Here is a 27,737-nt window from a genome sequence, read left to right on the forward strand (position 1 = left end):
TCAGATGACTATTGAAACACTATAAAGAAAGATTAAAGCTGATCTTTGAAAATTTATAAATTGCCCTATGAACTACACTTTGGACTCTTAAGAAAGGGCTCCTGCTTCACTTTACTTAACTAATTTCAACACTCTTAACTGTACTTCTGTATAACAGTTTAAGATGAGTAGAAAACATTTCGCTTGGGATGATATGGCCTAAAAGGGCAGTTACTCCTACTTTTCAGTACATAGTAGGTCTTCAGAAAATATTTTGACTAGCATGATTGACAGGTCATTTCAGAAATGAATTTAGCCTCTAGGAAAATTGCACCATGACCATTTTTAAATAGAAGGTGGTAACAAAAGTAAGAGTCAATCAAGATTTATCAGTACTAATAACTATTACTTATTGAATACCTACCATGTTCTAGGCTTTGTTGGACCCCTTATATCTACTATTTCTAATCTTTGTATTATCCCCATTTTAATATACTTTTCCAGAGGTTCAGAAATTGGTTCAGTGTTTCAGAATATAATATATTTGAATCCTTACTGACACCAAGCCAAAGATTGTGCTCAGTTAGACCAGACTGCCTCTAAGACTTACTCTGAAATTTAACTCCCAACTAATAAAGCACAGGCTACCCCAGCCACCACTGTAAATAAATCTGCCTCTGATTACTGGGATGTATGGTGCTAATAAACCCAACTTATTTGATTTTTAGTATAGCTTACAGATTGAACCTCTAATCCCAACCATTTCAAGTAAGTGTGAATAATTTTTTTTTTCTTTTTTTTTTTGCGGTACGTGGGCCTCTCACTGTTGTGGCCTCTCCCGTTGTGGAGCACAGGCTCTGGACGCACAGGCTCAGTGGCCATGGCTCACGGGCCCAGCCGCTCCGCGCGGCATGTGGGATCTTCCCGGACCTGGGCACGAACCCGTGTCCCCTGCATCGGCAGGCGGACTCTCAACCACTGCGCCACCAGGGAAGCCCCAAGTGTGAATAATTTTTTAAAGGGATCAGATGATGAGAATATAGATGATTATCCCAATTCTACCCTAAGGGCATAGAAGAGACAAATTACTGTCCACAGTGGGTCTACAAGTTAATTTTTCATGAAGTGAAGTCAACTGGTTATGTTAAAAAAAATCTTATCAATATTGGTGAGAGTTTTACTGGGTGATTTTTTTTTTTTTTTTTGCAACTTTTTCTGCCATCCTACTCCTTCCGCGTTATTCCATTCATTTTCAGATTTTAATTACCACGTTTCCTCTTTTTTTTTTTCCTTACCTCCAGAGGGATAAATTGTGATGACTGCCCTGTTTACAGATCCACATTTTTCTCCATTACTCTAGGGCTGTGGATTTCAAACTTTAGGGGAATTAAGAATCAGTTAGAGGGTTTGTTAAACCAGATTGCTGGCCCCTACCCCCAGAGTTTCTGTTCCTTAGTTATGGGGAGTGAAGCGAGGATCAAGAATTTTTGTTTCTGATACATTCCCAGGTGACCCCATGCTGCTGATCTGGGGACCACACTTTAAGAACCAATACTCTAGGCTGAGGTGATTTTTTTACCTTAGCTACGAAAGATAGTAAAGCAGAAACTTGGGTCAAAACAACTGTAGCATCTTGGTAGGAAAAAGATTCAGTGCTACTCATCCTGCTTTGAGAAATTTACAAATCTTAAAACAAGCAACTTTTTTTTATAAATTGACTAGAGGTTAGGTAAAGAATTATTATCCTCTCTTTTTTACCCGTTCATTACATTTAATAACTCTTATTAGTTCCCTCTGATTTTTTACAGCTATCTTGAGATAATTCTGATAGGGATTAACAATTATGAATCCTTAAATGAAAAGTTTAGCTTTCAAATTTATGGAGACTGAAGCATATTTTTAATTTATTAAATAACTGTGTACAAGCCTTACTAAAAGAAAGTGAATAATTTCTATACTCAAGAATTGTTAATACAAGTTTTAGTGAATATTAAGTATTAGGACTTGAAGGGACCTTGTAATTAGTTTAGCCCCTTAAATTTACGTTTTGTGACATACTCCATGTAGCTCAAATGATTCATAATTACTAAAATAGGCTAAGTAAACAGAAAATAAAGGTTAAAGCTTAAAATGCTGCTTGGCTCTTAAGATATATGTGGACAGAAATACATAAATTTCTTTTAAAAGCATGTAATATTTTCACCGTCTTCCTGTGTCCTATCTATATGCATAGGATAGAGGAATTATATATATACTACGGTATATTTATGGTACTTTTTTCAAATTAACAATTGGACCCATTGATTTAAATTTAGAGATACTTCACCTACTCATTGAGAATATTATTTGAAAACATAACTAACATATTTAAGAATAATTTATGTTTGCCAACCTGAAGAGATTCTATAATTAATGTGTTGATCATAATTAACAAAATGATATTTTATATATAAATCTGTATAATTAATATATATGACTATACATAGCCACTTAACAACTATCATTTTAGTGGATCACATCCTATCATAAACACAAAATTAATTCACATATAGACACTTGGCAGTTCTGCAAGTTCATTAACTTCTATTTCCAGCTTCAGTGATTAGTGCTCCAAAAACAATAAATGAATTCCTAATTTTGAAAAAGATTCACTGCTGACGTAACAAGAGATACTCACCAACTCAAAAGGATCATTACAGGTGGTGTAACTTTTTTTTAATATTCTCTATCCTGTTTGTATTATAATAACAATTAAAATTTTAGGTTTAAAATATTTGCCTTAGAATTATAATCTGAGTAGGCTTCAGACAGAATAGAGATTTACAGAAGATTTCACCTCAATATGAGGACAAACTTCAAGAAGTAGTATTACTCCCACCCTTGTTATTGGAATTATTTAAGGCAGAAACTAGACATACACTTAATGTAGGATGCATAAAGGGACTTAATAAATGAGAAAAAAAATTGGATTGTTATTACTTTGAAAATTCTTTTCAACTCAGAGAGAATTTCTTAGGAATAATACTTAGAACTTTTGCATTCAGGTCTTCTGTTAATTTACCAGGTTTGATAAGTGTGATTTCAATTTTTCTAGTATTATTCTGAAAAGAGAAAAAGTTTATCACTTCCTCACACCCCTTGTTATTGCAAAACAACATAAGAACCAGTTTTCAAATTTTCATGAGCTTTACTACTTAAATGAATTAGTTAAGACAAGTTCCATGAAATTTGCCCTACAAAATGAAGTATAACATAATTTTTATAAGAAATGTTTCACTTTTAATCATTCTTTTCAGAAAGGATTATATGAAGGAATAAGTTTAGTATTTATGTTGCTGTTTCAAAAGTACCTTCTACAGGTTTATTTGGAAAGACGTAAGTGATAGTATGGTAAATTGGAAAACCAAATTATTGGATATTATCCAATGAAGGTTTTCTTCATAAAAATCCGGAATAAATTATGTTTAAAGGTTGAAGCGAAAAAACAATATTTTCACTCTTCATTTTTTTCTTGCACTACTAATTTAAGATGGAAAGAAACCATAAAGTTTACTAATTTCATCTCAGATAATCTGTATTAGAGGTCAGGTTTCCAAGTAAATAGATTACTGTTGCAAATAATACGTGATTCTCTCCTGGAGAGTTTCAAGGCTTTGTAAAAGACAGAAGGGTAGCTGCGGCAATAATATCTAAATTCAGGGATCTAGCGTGAATCAGTATGAAACTCAGTTCTCACTTGGAGAGTCCACTTTTTTCTTGTCATTTCTTCAGTTATTTCTGCTTTCTATGATTCTGTAACATTTCCAAATTTCAAAAGGACAACTAATAATACCTTCAAGAAAGAGACCTCAGTACGTTGAAATATATTACACCAAAGCCTATAAACTATATCTGTATTATACATTTCTAAATATTTAGCTAAGTAAATTTTACTCCTCTACAGAAATATTGTGTGTGTGTGTGTTTGTGTGTGTGTGTGTGTCTGTGTGTGTGTGTGTGTCTATAAAATTATGAAGAGAGACCAGTTCTTTCTGCATCCCCTTACATACCCTGGAGAAGTAACAACAAATTTGTTTCATCTTGTTTGTTACTACAGTTGATTGCCTGCCCTAAAGTGCGGCGTTGAGAATTTGAAATCTGCATCTAGAGGGAAAGAGAGAAGAACAGCATTCATGCCAAATATTTGCTATTTGTCATCTCTGCTTTAGAGCTATAATGTTCTCATTGTAGTTCTGAAAATTTCAAGCTTAGCCAGACAGCTGGCTCTTGGAGCACAAACTGTCTTGTGACTCACCTAGGAATATGTCTCTTCTAATACTTCAAAGAGATGGGTTTTTTCCTTCTTGGCCGTGTCGTGCGGCATGTGGGATCTTAGTTCCCTGACCAGGGATTGGACCCATGCCCCCTGCAGTGGAAGCGCTGAGTTTTAACCACTGGACCGCCAGGGAAATCCCCAAAGAGATTTTTTTAATCCAATGGTCCCTCCTTTAAAACAGTAGAGAATCTCTTCTGTGCCTCTGAAGAACTCAAAGAACCATGACCATGATGATGTCATCAAAAATACCCTTCAGCATTAAACTCTATATGTACCTTTAATGAGTTCTAACTTCCATTAAAATGACAACAGTTTCTCCCTTTCAAATTCAGCCCAGTCATCCTCAAACATTAGTGTACATAGCAATTAAAAATGCAGGCTTGGTCCTCATCCCCAGAGATTCTGATTGTGTTGGTCCAGAGTGTGGTTTGAAACTGGCTCTTTCTCATTCTGATACAGATGGTCTGGAGGCCATTTCTTGTCATGGTCTTAGACTTGCATCCTTTCTCCCATATCATTTTTCTAGCTGGAATTACTTGAATTATAATCCTGTCAGCCATAACACCATGGGAAGATGATTTTTTGATTATGCTATTAACAAGTTATAGCTACGGCTCACTAAACTCAGAGAGGCTGAATACACAAATCCAAATATTTAAGATTGTGTGCTATCATATTGGCTAGCTTTCTGGGCAGTGATCACTGGGAATGCCAGTTTTCCACCACCTCCTAAATTCAAATTCAAACTACTTGACATATAACCCCACTGGTTGCATACTCCCCACATTTCACAACCAAAACATTCTGAGTCTTCCCAGCCCGAATCAAGTCCATAGGTAATTTGTCTTTTGCCTTCTCACAAGTTGACCCTCAGAGTCTTGAATGACTTTTCTCAACCTTATTTTTTCAGATAAAAGTTAAAATTTATTAGGAGTAGAAAATATATCCTTAATCAATCTGAATGCCTCACTTCTGATCTTGTTCAACTTTTTTGTGTGTGTTTAAAAGAGCACATAACAAGAAATTTGCTATCTTAACCACTTCTAAGTATACAGTTCATCGGTGTTAAGTATATTCACCTTGTTATACAACCAATCTCCGGAACTTTTTCATCTTGCAAAACTGAAACTCTATACCCATTAAACACTCCTCATTCCCCCATCCCCATCCCCTGGCAACACCATTCTACTTTCTTCTCAACCTTTCTTTTCAATAAGCAAGATATTTTCTGAACACTTCTTCCACCAATAATGGGTTTATAATTATTGCTACTTAGCTCTCCAAGTAGAATCCTGATAGCTTGTATTGTTATAATTCTCATGCAAAAAGATTTACAATTACAGGGCAATTGTGCTTATATTAAGAGCCCTTTATAATCTTTGGGTGACTGAATGAAGGGCATTTTATCCTGGAAGCTTTCCACTGATTTACAGAGAAAGGTAGCACTTTATTCCTCCTGAGACCTAGGGGACTCCAAATGGAATCTTCGTGCTTGTTTGTTGAAGGTTTGAGGTTAGAGTTACCAGGTCAATTAGGCTTAAGTCCTGGAATTTCCTAGACTTTTCCTATGTACATTCTAGGATTGTTTTCTCATTACTTATATAGTAGTATAATAGATTGGAAATTTTTCTGGTGTTTGACAGTGTTGATGTTCACTAAATGATTTCAGAATCTTCCCTTAGTACAGTATGAAACTGTTTAGCTTTAAGTAGCTTCATTAGAAACATAATTTGGGAGGACTAGCCATAAATAAAAATGCAGTTTCTGCAAATGAAGTGTTTCAAATGCTGTTTTCAAAATCATTGGCAGTTGAGAAAAAACCCAACACAAGAAACATTTTTAAAACTCTTCTTTTTCAGATTTTTCCTCAAAAAGTTTCTCTTACTCTGTTATTAAAATTTTTTAAGAACTCAGTAAAGTTTGCAATCCTGTAAGCAATATCCATCTAAATAGCCAGAAATACTGTAATTAGGGTTTTATGCTTATGATCTTGACATAAGGAAAAAGCCTACCGTTTCTTGGCTTCAATTATTTTGGAACTAACACAAAAACTAGTTGACCATGATTCTTGGATAATGATAACTGAACTTTTCTTCATTTTATGCATTTAACAATTCATAATATCAATGTATTCTTATGATTTTTTCAGAAAAAAATGCAGTTTACTTAGAACATTTAAAATAACTCCATAATTTTTGTAGCACCCAGATATTTTTCTTCAATGATCTGTTGCAACAGATTGATAATATTTACTTCAAAGAAAATTCTTTAAAATGGAATTTCATTGTTCCTTTGATTTCCATTATAAAATCAAAAATGTTTTTCTCAGCAAAGGGAAAAAACATTTTTTGAGTTGAAAAGATTTCGTGAAAGAGTTGAAGTGCATCTGGTTCAGTAACATACTAAGCAATTATTTTTTTCTTTACAGTGCTCCCATCATTTTAAGATCTTTCTCCACTGCCCACTGTTGTCACCCCTAAATCACAGAACTTCATTTAGTGTCATGCAGTCCTCAGGCCACATGCTGCCAACAACCCAGAACTTAACTTCTCCTCTCTTGTAGTCTCTGACATAAGCTAGGCATTAATATTTTGCCAGTAGGAATCTTTGTGGGGTTTTTTTTTTTGGCTGCACTGCACACACCATGCAGGATCTTAGTTCCCTGGCCAGGTTTCGAACCTGTGCCCCCTGCAAGTGCAAGCGCGGAGTCTTAACCATTGGACCGCCAGGGAAGTCCCAATAGGAATCTTTAATGTAGTAAACCACCGTGTGAAAATTCCCCAAGTTTTGAGCCTTTTTCTGACAACTGTTTACCTACTTTATCAATTATAATGTTAAATTTACTTAGAATTAGGGATGCCTGTGTGATTTGTAATAACTAAAACTGGTTTGTATTATTGTTCTTCAAACATCGCTGAACTATACTCCTATTTAAGGATACTTTGGGTCATTATGTAACTATGTGCAATTTGGTTTGTTAATCACTTACTGTTTAACTCATTTTTTGAAAAAGACCCCCAATATTCCATTTAATGACTTGCCAAGCTGGGATTCAAGCAGTACCTTCCATTAGGTGATTTGCTTCTGACGTGAGACATATTACAGAAAATCTACACTTTGATGGAAATTTTTTTATGTTCTATGTGGGAAAAAACTAATCTAGGTAAACACGAAACTTGATTCTTAAATTAGAGTTTTAATAATTCAATTCTAAATGACAAGTTTGTTTTAATAATTTTGTTACAAAAATAACTATAAAATGAATGTGGATGCCAAATTACTCACTACTGTATAATTGTGCTATAATTTATAAAGCCAAAATATTTTAGGTGTTTTTTATTTGGACTATTATTTCAAGCATTCATGGAATTTAAAGAATCCTAAGGTCTCTCCTTTGCCCTCCTGGTGTGCAGAGGTGTGGTGTAGAGGCTAGGGGTACTGTGTTGTATGTTATCATTCAGAAGCCTGGGCTCTGTGCATTCTAGATAGGATTGGGACAGGTCATTTCACTGCCGGAGACTCCAGCTTGCTTATCAGTGTGGGCATTGGATCAGAAGAACCTTTCAATTTCTATATCCATGGAGTCAGTGAAACTTCTCCTAAAGTTACCTTCAACTTCTTTCTCTGGGCTTTTCTCATTTTCTCTATATCTTCTTTATTTTATCTGACATTAATTGACCATCGTTTCATTCTTGGCATCGTTCATATTTAGTTAGAGTGGCTTTGGTAAAGTGTGGACTTATCTTTTGGCCCTATACACCAAAAGCTTTAAATAGGCCATTCTTCCAGTTCCAAAAGATTTTTTTAGACACAGCCTAAAACTTGATTAAATATATTTTAAATTTTAAACTTACTTTCCCATAGAAAAATCCCATCTTTTTAACTTGAATTGAAGTTTAAAACCAGAGACTGTTTTTCTTCCTCTTTTCTATTCCCCTCTACACCTAGCCCCGGGCTGATGACTTAAATCATCCCTCTTCACTTAATCACAAGTATTCCAATTCCTGTTTTGCCTTTGAAATCTTGTTGCTTCAAGATCACGGTACTTAACAGACAAATCAAAATGGCGGCAAGGGAAAATGAAAGTGATCATTTAAAAACCTGATAAGAAATACTATGTCATTTTATTTCAAAGATTGACTCACAAATTAAGGTTCAGTAGAATATGAGATCTTTAGTTTCCTAACCATCCTAAATTTTACTTTAGAAATATTTTTTCCCTTGCTTAATAGATAAATGAACCTGTTCTTGTATTCATGCAGTGACTATTAAGTGGCTACTCTGTGCCAGCCCTTTTGCTAGGGACTACAGATACAGTGAACTACAAAAGAAAAATATTCCACTGCCATTAGCTTTAAGTGTGCCATGTCCAAAGTTATTTGATTCAAAGCAGCTGTTGGAAACTAATCAAACTGTCATTTTTTCCATTCAACAGATATTCATCTGATTATCTGCCACAGGCCAGGCAGGGTGTTGGTATATATGAGAAGTGTGTTTGGAGCTATTATAAAATGCTATATGTTATTTTCCCTTGAACAATTTATTCTTTAAATATGATGAATGATCTACATTCTCTTATAGTGTTCAAAGTATATTTCACTGGTGCAAATTTAGAGAACTACAATGATACTATTTTAAACAATATTTCTGCCTTCTCCATTCCAACTCTCTTTTGATGTCCTAGGATGAAAATAATAATTCTCTTTCATCTCATGTGCCTGTGTTCAAATGGTAATGACTTCTTGAGCTCTAGGTTGGAAATTGTGAAACCCCGTTCAGGTTCGTCATAAGACTGCTGTGATTTCTGTATGTCCATGGGGACTGAGTTGGGGAGAAGGATGAGGAAGGCAAGGAATAGTAACATTCATGTCACGTATTTGCCCTCCCTGCTCCAGGCCTTTGTATTCATCCTCGCTTTAATTTTATTGCATTCTCTTCGCATATACGATATCTTCATAAACTTTTCTCTCCATATGTCTGGATTGACAATATCCATCGGTGTTCTCAACTATGAATTACTCACCAATGTCTTAGCTGAATGGAATAAGCCTGATTCTACTGTGTCTTTGTAAATCACAAGTTGTAATAATTTTCACTGTAGATGCATTGCAGTGAAAATCCATTAATGGATACATTCAACTAGTTATTGGTACGAAAGATTCATTTATCCTGAAAGTTTTTCTATAACTGAACATTAGTTCTAAAATATTTTCTAATTAAATTCAATGTTAGAAGAATTATAGAATTTTAAATTATAATACTTTTCATATAATTTGACATATTTTTCAGAGTTCTTTCATATATTAGGTCTCATTTCATCCTGTTGAAAATATTAGATTAGTTTAGGTCAATATCACTAACCTCACTTAACAAATGAAGAAAACAGGCCAAGGCAGGTTAAATGATTTGCTGTAGATCATCTAGTGATCTAATAAAATACCAGGGTTTATAAGGAGCCCACTGCTCGTTGAAGCCTCATAATAACACTATAGAAAATTTAAATGGTAAACTTGAAATCAAAATCTGTTAGAATTAAACACGTTTTTATAGCGAAATTAGGTTGTTGTTTTTTTAACACATTCTAGGTATTTTTCTGTTTTTTTTGTATCTTTTTAGGCTCAATTCTGCACTGAATCTATGATCCATTTTGGCCCTGGCAGTAGGCATATCAAGTCATTATATTGGTGTTCATGTCTATATAGAAACCACTTGCCTGGATTCAGCCTCTTTGCCTCTAGTTATTGAGACTTTGACCCTCTCTTTCCTGAGCTTCCCACCTTAGTGAACCTTCCAGAACTGGATCCTAATAACTAGAATACAGATCCCTTCCTGTCCTGTTAACACAAGTCTTGTCATGGCACTGCATGGCAGTGTAGCCTTCAAAAAATGTTATTTAGAGAATTTAAGAGAGAAAACTACTTCATTGTACAATAAATTCAGTTAATAATTAAAAATCAACTAGTGATTTTTTTCCCCTACACTCTTATGAACAAGAGATAAATGACCACATAATAAGTTAGAAGCAGGCTTTTTCAAAAACCCGTTTGAAAGGGATGTTCCAAGTTTTTATCAAATTAACTCAAGAACCCACATCTTCATTTATAACATTATAGCAGTTAACAGTGCAGTAATCTCCTTCACACACACACGAAATTTAATCATGTTCACTATGTTGTATTTATTGAAGAAGAAAATCAAAATAATACATACTAGGAATATTTGAATTTCAATAGGATCAAAAGCTTTGTGGTTAAAGCTCTACTGACTAGGAAATTCCATTGAATAAATGATCTCGCTCCTGGCATTCCCAGTTAACCATGGCTTTGTAGCCTCACTGAGGAATTAGCAGGCTGAATTCTAAATTCTTACATGGAGATTGAATTTCTCTCTATATATATTCCTGTGGCCATAAAAGTTTCATGTTGGCTCAATCTGCATAAATAATCACATAACAATAAATATAAGAAGGTCAATATGTCTAGGCTTATCATGAAGGAGCTTAATAGAAATTCCACATTTGCTTTTTGCTTTGTAAGGAATAAAACAACAATTTTAATTTAAAACAATTTAATTTTACTTAATTTCCTCCTCCCCCTTAAATAATAGCAATAATTTCAGCTGTATTTCTAGGTACTTGTTCCGCACAGAGTTATCAGGCCGTGTCAGTGACCTGCTACAGAATGGTAAAGAGTACAGAACAGACTTTCATGTCAGCCAGTCCTGGGTTCAGGTTCAAATTCTGTCACATATTGTGTAATTTGGGGCAAATTTTATAACTTTATAGAGTTATTGTGAGAATTTATTCACTCAGCCTTTAGTTTATACTTACTAATGACTCTATTTTTGGGGCCAGGGGATGTATCAACAACAACACAGATAAGGTTTCTTGCTTCACAGAACCTAGAGTCAGCCAAAATTTTCTTGAAGAAAATTAAATGTCCTGAAGCTGTTAGCAAAGTTTCTGTCACATAATAAGCATTTAATAAATATTAATAACATCATTATTAATTCTTCCCAACCCATAAAATGGATGGTTCCCCAGAAACTATAACAAACGTATGCAAAATTGGAAGGAAACCTCTTTTACCGGAGGAGCTCTCTGGTAGAGCAGTGGCAAGGGAGTTGGGCTAGTTATAATCCCTTGAAGCTGTTTTCAGTAAAATATAAAAGCAAACAACTGTGTAGGCAGAAATTTCTTGGACAGGAAACAAAAAGCCGTAACTTTTATAAAAGAAAAAAAAACTAGACTTCACCACAATTAAAATTTTCTGCTCATCAAAAGACACCATTAAGAAAATGAATAAGCTATCCACAGACAAGGAAATAGCAAAGCATGGTTTTATTGCTGGAGGGAAACAGAACTGCTTTGTTTCGTTTTTTAAAAAGATGATCATTCGGCAGTTTGCATAATTTGGGAACCGATTGCCCCACTGCTAAAAGGATTCTAATCACCCGTTTTCTAGTATTGGTGTAAGTATCCGTAGTAACTTAACAACCTATGATTTTCCTGTCTTAATCTGCCATCAACTTTTTTATTTTTGGCCTGAAGGAATCTTTGGAGTAACCTAACACCCTCATTTTATAACAGATAGGAAAAATATTAAAGATGTCACGTGACTTGTCCAAAATCATTTAACTAATCATTTCAGAACTTGAGCTAGACCTTATTAAATGGTCTTTCCACTACCTAATATCTACTTCTCTATTAGTTTGCTTCAGAATCAGTCAGAGATGGTATGTGTGATTCATTTAGAATGTGTTTGTTTTCTTCTCTCAGCTGGAAGAATTTTCTCACCTATTTTAAAGGTGAAAACTACGATACACACTTTAACCCTTAGTTTCAGGATGGTAAAGGAGCCATTATAATTGAGGCCCCAGTTACCATCAAGAAGAGGCCCCTACAGAACATCGTCTCAATACTGAGCTTTATTTATTTATTTATTTTGGCTGCGTTGGGTCTTCGTTGCTGCGCGCTTCTCTAGTTGCAGCTAGTGGGGGCTACTCTTTGTTGCGGTGCACGGGCTTCTCATTGCAGTGGCTTCTCTTGTTGTGGAGCATGGGCTCTAGGCACGCGGGCTTCAGTAGTTGTGGCACGCAGGCTCAGTAGTTGTGGCTCGCGGGCTCTAGAGCTCAGGCTCAGTAGTTGTGGTGCACGGGCTTAGTTGCTCCACGGTATGTGGTATCTTCCTGGACCAGGGCTCCAACCCATGTCCCTGCATTGGCAGGCAGATTCGCAACCACTGCGCCACCAGGGAGGTCCCTCGTATAACCTTAAACTATACTTTTTCTATCTTCTAGCACTTGGCATTCTGTTTTTCTTTGGTACTTATGAACGTTTAAACCTCTCACTATCTCAGAAACTATTTACATGCAACATCACACAACTACCCATTCTATTAATTATGTAAGTTTTTATTGTTGCCTCTAGAGAAGCAAACAGTGTCCTTTAGTGTCACTTGAGCTTTTAAAACGACTTTTTTTATAGTTAAAAATTAGATTATCATGTATCAATTTATTGTTGTTTTCCAACTGTGTCAATTTATATTTATGTGATCTTTTTGTCAACAATAGCAGTAGCAGCAATAATGACATGGGACTTAGGGGTTTCAGAGCATTACTTTTTTTTACTAAGTATGTGCCTGTACTTTTCCTTTTCAGTCATACTGAATTTTTTTTTTTTTTTTTTTTTTTGCGGTACGCGGGCCTCTCACTGTTGTGGCCTCTCCTGTTGCGGAGCACGGGCTCCGGACGCGCAGGCTCAGCGGCCATGGCTCACGGGCCCAGCCACTCCGCGGCATGTGGGATCCTCCCGGACTGGGGCACGAACCCATGTTCCCTGCATTAGCAGGCGGACTCTCAACCACTGCGCCGCCAGGGAAGGCCCATACTGAATTTTTAACGTATAGTAGGAAGCAAGTATGTGAGGTAAGAAACGACAATTCCAGGGAAAAGAAAACATTCATTCATTGATTCAACAAATAGTTATTGAGTTCCTCCCACAGGCCAGGCATTGTGCTAAGGAAATTTCTTACTTTTTCCATGTGTTTCTTCTACTCTCTAGTGGAAATGATGAATAGTAGGTAAATTATATATTTTAGATACCTTTGTATGATACATGGGTTTAGGACAGCATAAGCCTTTGGTGGGTTAGAATTGGAATTACAAAAAGAAATAATTTGGTGAAATAATTATCTGGCTTTTGATTACAGTTTTAATTTTGCCCTTAAATAATTGGCATCACTTGCCCCTGAATTCTCTTCAGGATATTACTATTTTCTTCTCAGAACCAATAGTACTCTTTCACTTCATTTTTGGAATCGTCTGATAGTGTAATAAGGTTATTTCTGTGGAAAGTTGGGAATTCATTGACTATTTTAACTCTGATTGTAATCTCTTTAAAATCGATGAACATGACCCCTTAGATTTGAAGTGGTGAGGTAATCATTAAAAATTAGGCCCCAACCACTGGCATTCAAAATGGTTTTAAAATGTGATTTACTATATATACACTCGATTATGCACCAGGTACCATAAAGTAAAATCTTGTTTCCTTCCCGCCTGAATGTTTTAAGTTCATCTGTCTGCTTTAGGTAGTAGTGGTACACTGTTGCCACACAAGTATTCACACATCCTTGGGGAACCAAAACAAGAGTGAAGGCCAAACTGCCATGATTACTTTTAAGTAGAATTTGAGCCAAAATTTTATCAATTTTTTTTTCTGCATTTATAAATTAGTATTTTCACAGTAATAAATCTGACTTGGAAAATCGTTTACATTCTAGGATTTTTTTTTTTTAATAAATTTACTTATTTATTTATTTTTGGCTGTGTTGGGTCTTCGTTGCTGTGCGCGGGCTTTCTCTAGTTGCGGCGAGCGGGGGCTACTCTTTGTTGCAGTGCGCAGCTTCTCATTGCGGTGGCTTCTCTTGTTGCAGAGCATGGGCTCTAGGCGTGCAGGCTTCAGTAGTTGTGTCACGTGGGCTCAGTAGTTGTGGCTCGCGGGCTCTAGAGCTCAGGCTCAGTAGTTGTGGCGCACGGGCTTAGTTGCTCCGTGGCATGTGGGATCTTCCTGGGCCAGGGCTCAAACCCGTGTGCCATGCATTGGCAGGCGGATTCTTAACCACGTTTTGTTTTTTTGTTTGTTTGGGGTTTTTTTGCGGTACGCGGGCCTCTCACTGTTTTGGCCTCTCCCGTTGCGGAGTACAGGCTCCGGACGCGCAGGCTCAGCAGCCATGGCTCACGGGCCCAGCCGCTCCGCGGCATGTGGGATCTTCCCAGACCGGGGCACGAACCCGTGTCCCCTGCATCGGCAGGCGGACTCTCAACCACTGTGCCACCAGGGAAGCCCCCTCTAGGGTATTTTTTGAACATGAAATGTTTTATATCTTTTCTTAGAGCTGACACATTTACTATGGTCCATAAAAGAATGTGTCTTAATTTTTCTCCAGTTATAAAGAGCCTGTTTTGGTTTGGTGCCCTGATATAAAATCCTTGTCCTATGCAGAGTATTAGTCATGGACCCCATTCTAGGATACGTTGCTCTCTATGGGACATGGTGAGGGTAGAAGTTTTGAAATGAAAAAAGAAGAATGACACCAGCCTTCATGATGCTTCTTCAGCAGGAGTATTTTGCTTAGTTGTAATGTTGTTGAACATTTTGTATTAAAGTATAGCTTACGGGCTTCCCTGGTGGCGCAGTGGTTGAGAGCCCGCCTGCCGATGCAGGGGACACGGGTTTGTGCCCCGGTCCGGGAAGACCCCACGTGCCGCGGAGCGGCTGGGCCCGTTAGCCATGGCTGCTAAGCCTGCGCGTCCGGAGCCTGTGCTCCGCAGCGGGAGAGGCCACAACAGTGAGAGGCCCGCGTACAGCAAAAAAAAAAAAAAAAAAGTATAATTTACATACAGCTCTTATTATACCATTCAGTCATTTTTGGCAAATATCAAGACATAAACATTTTTCTCACCCCAGAAAATTCCCATGTACCCCTTCGCAGTCACCACCCACTCTCTCCCCCTCCTCCTGACTTTCAGAAGCAGTCACTGATCTGATTTCTATTAGCATAGGCTACTTTTGTCTATTCTGGAATTTCATACAAATTAACATGTATTTTTTGTATTTGACTTCCTTCACTCAGCCTAGTAGTTTTGAGATCAGCTGTTGGGTTCATCAGTAGATAGTGACTTTTTATTGCTAATGATGCTTTTTTTAAACAGGCAAAAAATAAGCAGATCTTCACTGAGTATCTTAGTTGAATCATGGCAGCAAACCTGTAGTAAGAATGGAGGGGACAAAATCCCCTTAAATATTAATATTAAATAACTGCTCCTAACGTTCAAACAACTCTCCCACCTTAGTTATGTGCATACTCTTTTGAGAGACTCTAAATTATTCTATTAAAAACAGAGATAATGGGCTAGTGCAGTTCAGCAATTGCAATGGCCAAAGAATGGTTATTATTTATTTTACTTCACAGTTCTGCTTCGACCTCAGAAAGTAATGTGAAAAATAATTCCAAGGGAGGAGATAGTTCTTGTGATATCTCTATTATCAAAGCATGCCGGAAGGAATGCTTTCATTGTTTATTGATATGGTGATGCCTCAGTAGCTTTTATGCACTCTTAAAATTATATAACGTAGACCTTATGAATCAGTTATTATTGGAAACTCACGTTGGTCCATAGTTTTATACATGGAAAGAGAGTGGATACAATGAAAGCAACATCCAGATTGCATTTTTGTTTTTCTGAAAGTTCTAACTGAATTTACCTAAATTTTGCCTTTTTTAGCAAAGAGTCATTGAGATTCTGAGGAGTGGCAATGTATTTAAGGGAAGATAATACTGTTGTTCTAGTGAGCCTTAGTAAATCGTGTACCAATAGATCTAAAGGAGGAATTTTTACTATCTGCTGTTGTCTTTTTCAAGAGAATCCTATTCTTACCAAAGAGGGGTCTGAGTTTTGACGTAACTAAATAAAGGAGAGGCTTGAGCTGGCCTTTGGCTAGTCTATCCCAATCCATGCCATGTCCACCTTTAAGATTCTAAAAGGAGGAGCTGCAGAACCACAGAGAGATCCCAGAACACTAAGTCACATACCAAGAGCATACCCAACAGGGCTTTTCTTAACTTTATGGGAAGGTAGTAAGTCATTTTCAATGTTTATGCAACTATTCAGCAAGAGAAAGAGTAATCATATGGTACTACAATGCTGTATCAGTTCTATGGAAAAAGGCACTCAAAGGAAATGTTTTGCCAGATTATTGAGAGAATGTTAATAACATTTCAGATTATTGCCATTCTCTGAAGCCCTCTCATCTACTTATTTTCTCATTTCTTTTACCTTTCTGCCTGCCACTAAATATACATACTTTCCTTCTCCTCTCTGATAGCTATTTTTCTCCTTATGGTTCCTAAGTTATTGTACCACATTCATATTTCATTCTGATTATTCCAAAAATACTGAAATGAAACTCCCCTTTAATATGACCTACTTTAATGTAGAATTTGGCCTAAGTCTTACTTCTCATGAAAAGGCAGTTACATTTAAATTACCAAGAGAATCTCGTCAGTGTAATTTAACCCATAAGGAGGATTTGAAGTGCTATCATACTCAGCTTCAAGGATATATGTTCTAAACTATGAAGACGATTAACTACTTTCAAGAAGTATGCATGAATTCTCTAAGCAGTTCATCATCCTTTTGGTTGTAGTAATTAATTAACTGCCAATAATGTTTGTTGCCATGTGGAAAAGTGAGGATATGGCCCTGGTTCGCATTTGAGTATGCGTAATGACGTGAGTTTAATGTTCAAAAGGTCTTAGGTTGTGAAATAAAGAATTATAAGCCTGAGTTCCCAGTGAGTACATGCAGCCTGAAGAGTTTTGAAAAGTCCTAACTTAGCAGAAATTAAAGCTGATAGTAAATCATCTTTCCTCCACCTGTGTATTTATGCTTCTGGCTAATAAAAATTAGATTTTTGCTTCCTAATTTTGGAATGAATAATGTTTTTGCTTCTCAGTCAAAATGTTCTAATTAATAGTGCTGTTTTTATTAACATGTACAGCAGTTTAGAGATTCAAACTTAATATCATTACTATTGAGTATTTTTACTGATGTGATTTAAAACCATAACTCTAATTTTTACAAGAAATCATTTCTTTCACCTTTCTCTCTTTGAAACTGGGAATGAGGGCATGCGTTATACTTAACTGGTAAGACCTATTCTTTAGAGGACGTGTTCAGGTAAAGTAGTGGGAGTAGGATCAAGCTCTTAGCTGCTAATTGTGCGACGACATAATGTATTGTAATATCCACACTATATTGACATAAGTTAAGTAGATGTATTTAGGATTTAAAAGGCTTTACCTGGTGTTGCTGCAAAAGGAGGCCTAATGATGGTTTAAAGAAAACTTTTAATACTCACAGTTGTTCAAGAGTTCCAGAATATTAAACTTTACAAGGTTATTCTTTTTTCTTAAAAATAAAATATATTTTGATTACCGTACAGATTCCCGTCATATCAGAGGAGGAACCAGTTAGCACAACGTAGAATTTTAGAGCTGGAAAAGACTTTGATATCGTCTAGTTTAATCTCACCATTCACCTATTTCACTAAAATCTCTATCTTCTCAAGGATCTTAACTTTCCTGCACTTATTTCCAAAACATTGAACAACACTCGTCCCCAGTTCCTTTCACCCTATCTGTGTAACCGTCTTTCCACTCCCTTCTGATATTCTCCATAGTCATGATAATGACTGCAGCTGGGAGGATTATTTCCTTGGTTCTTTGTGCCTGAATTAGCTTAAGAATAGTCTATTGTACATAAAAGTACAACTTCTCATTTAAATATTTGACAAAAGGCAAGGTGAATCATTCAAAGTGTTAGGAGTAGTTGTAGTAACAGTCGCGTCATTGATACTCTGGAGGGCATGTACAATATGGGCTTTGCCATCGTGTGTAATACTACCCTATCATTTAAGACGAGTAATACTACCTACTCTCCTGTAATAGAGAAGATGCAAGAGTGGACAAGCACAGCTTTTCAATTGGGCGGTGGAGTTGAAGTTCTTTGTTCTGTTTTCTCAATCTCATTTCTCGTTCATTAAGTCAACAAATATTTATTTTGCATACAGCATGAGCTAGATAGTCAGCTAGGTCTAGATGTACAGCAGACAAGATCCAGTCTTTGGCCTCAGAGGGTGTATGGTATAGATACATAGAATAGGACAACTGCCTTTGGATTGGAGAATATACATCTGTGTGGTTCTACCACTGCTCAAGCAATTTATTAACTTTGCCTTCCTCATAGGGATACAATGAGAAGTGACTGTTATAACCGATTGTGAGGCATTTGGAAATGAAAAGTGCTATAAAAGAGCTGAATAATAGAAAGCAAGATGAATTATATGATAGGAATGGTCCTCATCGATATATTCAATACTTATGTCATCACTATAGCAGTGCTACCAGGGAAAAGCTAAATGAGGTAAATACAACTGCCTAGCTTTTGCAAAATCAAGAAAAAAAATCTGTGTGTTTTAGCAAGAAAGATTGTGGAATCATATTATTTTGGGTATTACATGAGCTAATATATAGTTGGAATATCATATATAGTGTGGAGTTTCCACACGTCTGTAGTTTCTATTAAGAATATTATACATTTCAGTGTTATTTGAAGTATTTCTCTAGTTATTGTTAAATGCTACCACTGTCCAAGACTATTGCTTACCAATAAGAGATTATATTCTCATATTCGAAAACTACAAGAAGGCTCTTTAAATTATATAGGAAGGATAACTGTCCTTTCTGTGACTAACCTATTATATGTTGGGTTTGGGGGAGTTGTCATCAGCGATTTATCATGCCTGATCCTTTCTGATTTTACTTGTTTTTAAAGTTTGTTACTTCTCTCAGAGGACTAGGATACCAATTTTTATATCCCATTCTATATCCTCAGAAGGTGAAGAATTTATAGAATTGGGCATTTCTTTCATATGCTTTTATGTGGTCATTTTTACACCCAAGGGAGAGTCTCAAACTGTAGAAAAAAGAAGGGGTCCTTTTTTGCTAGTCATTTAATATTCCATGACTATGAACTAATCGTAATGTTAACATAAGCTATAGTATGTTTTTACCAGCATTTTTCACCCTAATTAAATGAGACACTACACCACACTGTTTAGCCTGTGGCATAACAAAAAAGACAGGTGAGCTGTCATTGAGAATCATGATCTTACGTTCTCTCTCTCCTCTGAATAATAAAATTTTTTTTGGTCTCAGTTTATAATGCGACACCTCCCTAGTTTAACTTCATCACATTCAAGCAACAAAACTATTAAAATTCTAACCTAATGTGGGTACCATCTATTTTAAAATATATATTAATATAATTAGTACATGGTAAAGGGATCTTCTGTTTGTTGTTTGTTTTTGTCTTTCCCTGATTCACCAAATTTTTTTTTTTTTTTTTTTGCGGTACGCGGGCCTCTCACTGCTGTGGCCTGTCCCGTTGTGGAGCACAGGCTCCGGACGCGCAGGCTCAGCGGCCACGGCCCATGGGCCCAGCCGCTCCGCAGCATGCGGGATCCCCCCGGACCAGGGCACGAACCCGCATCCCCTGCATCGGCAGGCGGACTCTCAACCACTGCGCCACCAGGGAAGCTCGATTCACCAAATTTAATAATATGGAGAGCTTCCACCACAGCTGCTTATTATTTGTTCCATATGTTGATGCTTTTGTCTCTAATGTCCTTTTGTCCTTATTATATTACGTCTATACTTTTCCATTTCACATTTCAATTTAGAATAAAGAGATAGAAGCATGAAAATTAATTACCCATGCATCAAACATTTTTGCTGTGCTTAATAGGAACGAACACTTAAGACTAGAAACCTTAATGTTTAATACTGTCTTCAAAACTCAGCTATTGCATATATTGTCACTTCAGCAATGGAAGAAACTGAGTATAATATGTAATCAGATAAAAACAGGATAACTATGTTTAAAAAAAAGCATATGATGTCTGTGCATTGCATGGCAGGGTGTTACTGAAATTTGCCTAGATAATCTCTCATGATATTTTCAGATTTTATGGGAATGCTTTGGCTATACTTGGATTTGAATCTTCGTAATGACAAAGGTTCTTAATAGTTATTTTTTTAAAACACACTATACTGTTTTTAGAAAGTTATAATTCATCTTCCTGCTTATATTTGTGCTAAGTTTGTACTATACTATTAAAAAGAAAGGTAAATTTATATATACTTAGATTTTGAAAAGTAGACTCATGTACATTTTTTAAAGTTTTGGTAACTTGTGGCACTTTGGTAAAGGAATGTGCAATTATAAAAGTTTATGCCATTTTAATTTTTTTTAATTCCCAGGAATTACTCTTACTAGGCTTTAGATTCAAAACCAAACCCAATTTTAAGATCAGCACTTTTTTCCTACTGGTAGTTCCTGTTTTTCCAATTATATGGAACATAAACTATTTTTTGCAATGAGTTTTACCTTTCCTCCATTCTAATCTCAAAAATCGTTAAATTTAAGGAACATTTTAAATTAATCCAGTGGTAATTAGAAAAGCATTTTAGATGTCATGGCCATTTAATCTGTTGCCTGACGTTAGCAATTTTCTGATAAAATTAACTAAATTCCTGAAAAAGAATATTCAAACATTTTAATTGGTTTTCACTGGTTGTAACCAATTGCGTAGTTGATGTCCATACAGTCATAATTTATCTTAAAATCTGGAGCTGCCAAGAGAACTAAGGACACAGCTGTGCTTAAAATACCCCCATATCCTCCAAAGAGAAATCACAAGAAGAAATAGAATTCTGTATGTTATGGCGATTATATATACTTCGATTAGGTTACCAGTATTTTACTGTGATACATCCATGGGTACTAGAAGCAAAATGAAAATAAATATAAATGCTTTAATATTAGATATTGGCATCAATGTAGATTATGCATAAGGTATTGCAATAAAAATATTAATTGTGCCTGTATTTGAAGAATTTATGTTAGATTTTCTGTGGCCTTTTTCATTCAAGGCTGCACAATCATTTTAAATGTAAACACAACAGAATATATGTTTGAATGAAATGATGGCCCTGTTTGCCATGGGATTAAATATTCTGTTGAATTTTGGGGGGCATTGGCTGTTGTATATTACGACATAAACTTAGATTGTTCACAAGCAATATGTGTGTCTTATGTACAAATCACAGCATTTAGAAATTATACATCTTCCTTTTCCTCACAAAATGAATTCAGAATTTGTAATTCAATTTTTATCGGTTTAAGCTGCTAGTTATTAAAAATTACCTAATGTGGATCAAAAGAGTAAATGAAATAAGGACTATGAAAGAATGCTAATTAATAGCATAACCCCATATCAAACTTCTGATAACTTTAAGTTTCTTATAAAGCCTTAAAATATTTTAGTGAAAAGTTAATTACTTAGAAATGAAGGCACTTTATTACCTTGAACTAAGCTATTTGTCTGTATAGAACTTGTCTAAAATCCCATAAAATATTCTTTATCCTTTTATAAATTTATCCAACTTATGTGTTTTTCTAAAGGTTCTTATAATTAAATGTAATAATTCAAACTATTTTAACTTAACAGAAAATTGTATTACATAATACAACCAATGAACAATGAAAAAAAACTCAAGCGTAACAGAAGTGTTTGTGATAATGGCAAAACTGTTAGTCTAAGTTAGTCTACAATCATTTGAGGTTAAAATGTTGTAAAATTGAAGCCTTTTTCATTGAACAATTTTTAGATAGCTTTTATTTTTTAAATCTTCTCTTTAATTGGTACTACCTTGTTTTGAAATGTTGATCAAAGATAAGGGCCATCAAAACTATTAAGCCAGCCTGTCGTTACTCAGTTTTGTTTTAGTTGAGGTTTTTTTTTAATGTAACCCTAAAACATTAAGAAATTAGTGTTGCTTCCTCTATGCTCAAGTCAGCCATGCCTGGGGAATTATCGAATTTAAATCAGTAATGTGGATGTGCTGCTGTGTATACCTGTTTCCTCTTCAGAAAATTAGTACTTGATTTAAACAATAGATTTGGTTCAACAGAAAAAAAAATAGGATTTCTTTTCAAAAGTTAACTTTTTTCTCAAATTACACCTTACATCTCTCTGACATTTATAAGGATAGGCTAACTTGTATCCAAAAATGTTTTTCTACAGAAGAATATTTCAAAGCAAACAAACTTTGTGCTTTTCTTGTTTGTTTGTTTGGGGGCAGTTCACTTAAGAAAAAAACACTTTTCTATAATTTTACTTATTTTTAATTCTTTCTCTCTAGTGGCCATTTTCCTATCATTACTCGTAAATGTTTTGCTAAATGTAAATGCTGCTTCATGGATGTAGTCATCATTACATGGTACAGAAAGGAGTCAAGTTTATTAGAAGTCTCCTCTTACCAAGGAGAGACTAAAGATAAATTCCATGTCAGTTCTTTGGTTTGTTTCTTTGTTTTCTTTTTTAAATAAGATATATTAACCCAAAGGTGTGTTAATGTCATGGCATGAACAATCTTAAATGTAGATCTATTGAGTATTTTGTGATGCTGAGTAACAGACTTTTCTCAAATCTCTGTGATGCTATTTTCCTTAGAAGGTTTTTGTTTAATGTTAGATTGTTGTTCTGAAAGATGTTGGTCCTGGTGGGATTTTTAAAAACTGGGAAAACAAATAAATGCATGTGTTACAAGTATAGAAATAGTGAATTGTAAACTTACCATATAGTACTGATTCTATTTTCAAAAATGTTTTTGCTGTTAAATATATACAACATAAAATTGCTGCCATACTGTAATTAAGTACTTTTTCCTAAATGACCCTGTTATCACTATTCCAGAATTAGAAGTTGGGCAGATATATGATTGATTCATGTGTCTGCATAGATGCTTCAAGGTATATTCTTCTCTTGGGGAGTAAAAATATATTTTCCTTGGCATCAATGCACTGAGATCTGAATATACCTATATCTATTCTTACTGCACATTTCTTATACAGTATCTTCAAATACGCCAAAATTGGCCTAGACGTGACTTAAAATTGAGGGTTTGTTACATGTTTTCTAACAGAAAGGTTTTCAATGAAACAGAAAGGTATTCATTATAGGTTTGTACTGTGAAAATAGTGAAACTCCCTTTAAAATTTCATATATGCTAAATTTAAATTAATATTTTTTCTTTAGCTCACAAATTACCCTAAATCCAGAGGGAATATCCACCCTTTTCACTGTTGTCAAATCCAGCATAAGGAACAGCCCTATGACACTACAAAAACAGTTGAGGAATAAGGAATAAGTCTCTTATGTCACACTTCAGAATAAAGGCATTCGGTGAAAGAAATGAACCGAAGTTCATCGTGAATGCAAGGCTTCTGTTCTTGACATTCCTCCGCGGAAGGGAAGACAAGTGTCAACACCACTGGCATCATTTTCAAACTGATCATATGTGGAATATCTTCCACCACACTGGAGTACTTCTTGACTCTATCAGGTTTTTTTTTGTTTTGTTTTGTCCTGTTTTAACTCATCAAGCCTTTCCGTTTTCAAAAAACCATTTGTCAGCATTGAGGTAGAAGGACATAGATTTGAAAATACTTTCTTAAGAGATCATGTAACTATATTACTCTGAATTTAAAAACTGAGGAGGAGGGATCATTTCAACCCACCGCCTCTTACAAGAAACATGTTTTTAAATCTGTAACTGCTTTAGTGTTAACAGGGTACAAAGTGTTTTTTGTCCTGTATTGTACTTAAAAGGTTCTCATTGATTGGTGATTGTATTGTACTGTATGAAAACAACTCATAAATTGCCCTGTATTGTTTATAATAGACCATACCACGTACCACTTCAGTTTTCATGTTCCAAATTTTTCAGTGATGCATGTTAACAGTTAGGTCCTAAAATTCTGTGGTGCTAATTCTTCCATATCCAATGGTGCTTTCGTGGATGCTAACTGCACACATGCTGAACAAAGCTTGACGTTTAAAACTTTCCTCCCTTCCTCTGTTTATATAAAGTACACAGTAAAATAACTTGAATTTGTCTCAAAGTATCACTGACAATCTAATAAACTGGTTTATACGTGTGATTAGTTTGTATTCTCAATTATTTTTCAGAAAGTAGGTTAGTTCTGATGGGCCCTCATATCAACAAAAAGTAGATCTTTTGTAGTGTTTATTTTGTAATTTGTGCCCAAAATTTATGGTATCTTTAGGAATTTAAATCCAGTTGGCCTGGCTTCTAAAATCAAGTTCAGATCAGATCTATAAAAACTAGACCTATCAAACCTGGAAATAAGTAACTTGAGAAGAGCACAAATGTTCTGAGTGTCTATTTTAATACTTTATTAATAAAGTTTTATCATCAGGTTGATATCATCTGGTCCATGAAATAACGTTTACATGGAAGCAAGTAGGCCTTCAAAACCTTTACTGCAACACAAAGACATTGAAAAAGCCATTCCTAAATGCTTATATTTAAAGTTCCTCTCCAGGTGTATGAAAATAAGAACAAAAAAATCAAATTGGAACTTTGCAGGACAAGCTGATATCACATGCCAGAATGGCATAATAGATAAGCCCATGCAGGGGGTTCACTGATTTTTAATTTTAGAATTTGTACTAAGAATCACAGCATTAGAACAAATGAAGTTGCTCCTGTATCTTCATGAGGACAGAGGACTATTTCTCCTAAACCAGAGATAAACTCAATATTAAGGCAGTGTGTGAATTTGCATGCTGACCTTGGTATTTTTCCTAACCCATGGGTAACCTTAAATTTTAAAAGAAAAGATCAAGATAAATCTATAAAGTTCCTCAAGCAACAATCATGGGTCTCAAGTAGAAAATGATCAAACCTATCCACCTAATCGAGTGGGTCCATGAGTGAAGTGATATTCCAATACTACTATGGTTCTTTATTACATAAAAAATGTAAGCTATAGTAATTTTGCCTCAAATAGTTATTAAATCATGTCTAACTTCTAATATCAGAAAATGAAGTTTAGAGAACAGAGCCCATGTGAACACTGGGTTTGCATCTCCATGAGTATCTTGAATAAATGCAGTATTTACTAAATCACAACCTCTCCCCAAGGACATTTCTTTCTTCTTTTTTTTTTAATATTAATTTATTTGGCTGCCTTGGGTCTGAGTTTAGGCATGCGGGATCTTTCGTTATGTCGCGCGAGCTCTAGAGCGTGCAGGCTTAGTTGCCCCGCAGCATATGGTATCTTAGTTCCCCATCCAGGGATCAAAGCTGCGTCCACTGCATTGGAAGGCGGATTCTTTCTTTTTTATTTTTTAATATTATTTATTTACTTTTAATTCTTTTGGCTGCGTCGGGTCTTAGTTGCACACGCAGGATCTCCGTTGAGGCATGCGGGATTTTTCGTTGTGACACGCGGGCTTCTCTCTAGTTGTGTCGTGCGGGTTTTCTCTCTCTAGTTGTGACGCGCAGGCTCCAGGGCGCATGGGCTCTGTAGTTTGCAGCACTGCGGGTTCTCTTGTTGAGGCGTGCGAGCTCAGTACTTGTGGTGTGTGGGCTTAGTTGCCGCACGCATGTGGGATCTTAGTTCCCCGACCAGGGATCAACCTGTGTCCCCTGCATTGGAAGGTGGCTTCTTTACCACTGGACCACCAGGGAAGTCCCCCCAAAGACATTTCTACTGTATATTTTTGTAACTCCCTTTACAGGATTCCATCTCATGAAAACTGGCAACTAGTAAATGTGCTACAAAATAATTCCAGGTTTTCTTCAATCAAAAAGAGAGAGAAAGGTCAAAGAAAGTCTTAGGGTATCTTTATTTCTGTGGTAATATTTTGCCTGGTAATCAAAAGAAAATTAATTCTAATTTTATGAAAGGATAAGAGAATAAATAAATTTCTTTTCGAAAAATGTCTACTTTTTAATCTACATGGAAAGATCTCTAATTTTTATCCCCATGGTCAACCATAGTTGTAAATCACACAGTTCATCACAGTTTGTCCCACCTAAAAAACTGTTCTCACAAATTTTTTATCAGCCTTTTTAGTACGAAATTATTTTCAAAAACTCATTTGCCCTTTATAACTGAAAAGTAATACAATGACTACACTTTGTAAGTTTGGTTGTTTGTGAGAATAATGTAGGCCCTCCCTCACTGAGTGAAACCATCATTGAGGTTTTTTTAAAGGTACAAAATTATATTTGCCTTTACAGTTTTATCAACCTTATTTTGGTAAGTTGCTTTTTCTGTTCCTTAAACAATAATTTCCCTTGGAGATCTTAAGCTCAAGTGTCATTTGTAACTTCTTGAATGAAAACACTTTAATAAAGATCCAGATGTTTTCCGTTGAAGAACATCTTTTGAGCTAAATTTCATGTACGCCAACAGCCTAACCTTACTCATCTTAGGGAACTAGTTTTTCTCATCAGGAATTGCTTTGAGTTTGAAAATGGCCAATGATAGTAATATTAACCTTCTTTTTTCTTTTCTTTTTATTACTTTTTGGCCACACCATGAGGTTTGTGGGATTTTTAGCTCCCGAACCAGGGATCGAACTCCGGCCCTCGACAGTGAGAGTGCGAGTCCTAACCACTGGACCACCAGGGAATTCCCTTGACCTTTTTTTTTTTGCCATACGCGGGCCTCTCACTGTTGTGGCCTCTCCCGTTGCAGAGCAACAGGCTCCGGACGCACAGGCTCAGCGGCCATGGCTCACGGGCCTAGCCGCTCCGCGGCATGTGGGAACCTCCCAGACCGGGGCACGAACCTGTATCCCCTGCATCGGCAGGCGGACTCTCAACCACTGCGCCACCAGGGAAGCCCGACCTTCTTTTTTTAAAAAAGCCAATCTATAACCTAAATTATTTCAGACCTGTCTTCACACATTCTTTTTAAAACCATTGAAGTAGGTGCATGCTGAGTTCACACTGAAAAAGAAAATCACTTTTCTCACCCCCCCACTTTATCCTTGGGGAAGTGAAAAGACTTCTAGAAAATAAGCAAAAACTAATTTAACACAAAAACAAATGAGTCATAGTTCCTAAGACTGAATAAACTTTGAAATGCAGTAAGCACAGCACTATACGTATTCTCCCCAAATGATCTCTCATTCTATGAGTGGTAACTGAAGCTTACCCTTTTTTGCAAAGCATAATATTTGCCATCCTAAAAGACTTAACTAAAAGATTGGCTTGTGAAGATTAAAAAGGACTCTGAATGAAAGAGTTGACCCTCAGTTTTGTGTGTTTAAAAACTCAGTTTTTTTAGTTCATTCTGGGTAAATACACAAGAGATTCCTTTTAAACAAGGTCATTAAAATAACACCTTGAGCGTCAGATATCCAATGGAGAAAACAATTAATTTACAACAAAAAATAGTTTTGCTCCTATGGAGTAGGATTAAAAGGAAACTGCAT

At 35.8% G+C, this 27,737-nt stretch overlaps 1 protein-coding gene across 1 annotated transcript in view; it reads left to right on the forward strand.

The window, feature by feature from the left end:
- PURG (purine rich element binding protein G) overlaps positions 1-24,427 on the forward strand; it is a 35,762-nt gene extending 11,335 nt beyond the window's left edge. Inside the window, exon 3 of the mRNA XM_049704236.1 lies at positions 23,520-24,427. Coding sequence (XP_049560193.1) covers positions 23,520-23,624 — 105 coding nt within the window. The 3' untranslated portion in view covers positions 23,625-24,427. The remainder of the gene's footprint in view (positions 1-23,519) is intronic.
- The last annotated feature ends 3,310 nt before the right edge of the window (positions 24,428-27,737 follow it).

The sequence above is a fragment of the Orcinus orca genome, chromosome 21 (assembly GCF_937001465.1).
Source record: "Orcinus orca chromosome 21, mOrcOrc1.1, whole genome shotgun sequence".
Taxonomy (NCBI): domain Eukaryota; kingdom Metazoa; phylum Chordata; class Mammalia; order Artiodactyla; family Delphinidae; genus Orcinus; species Orcinus orca.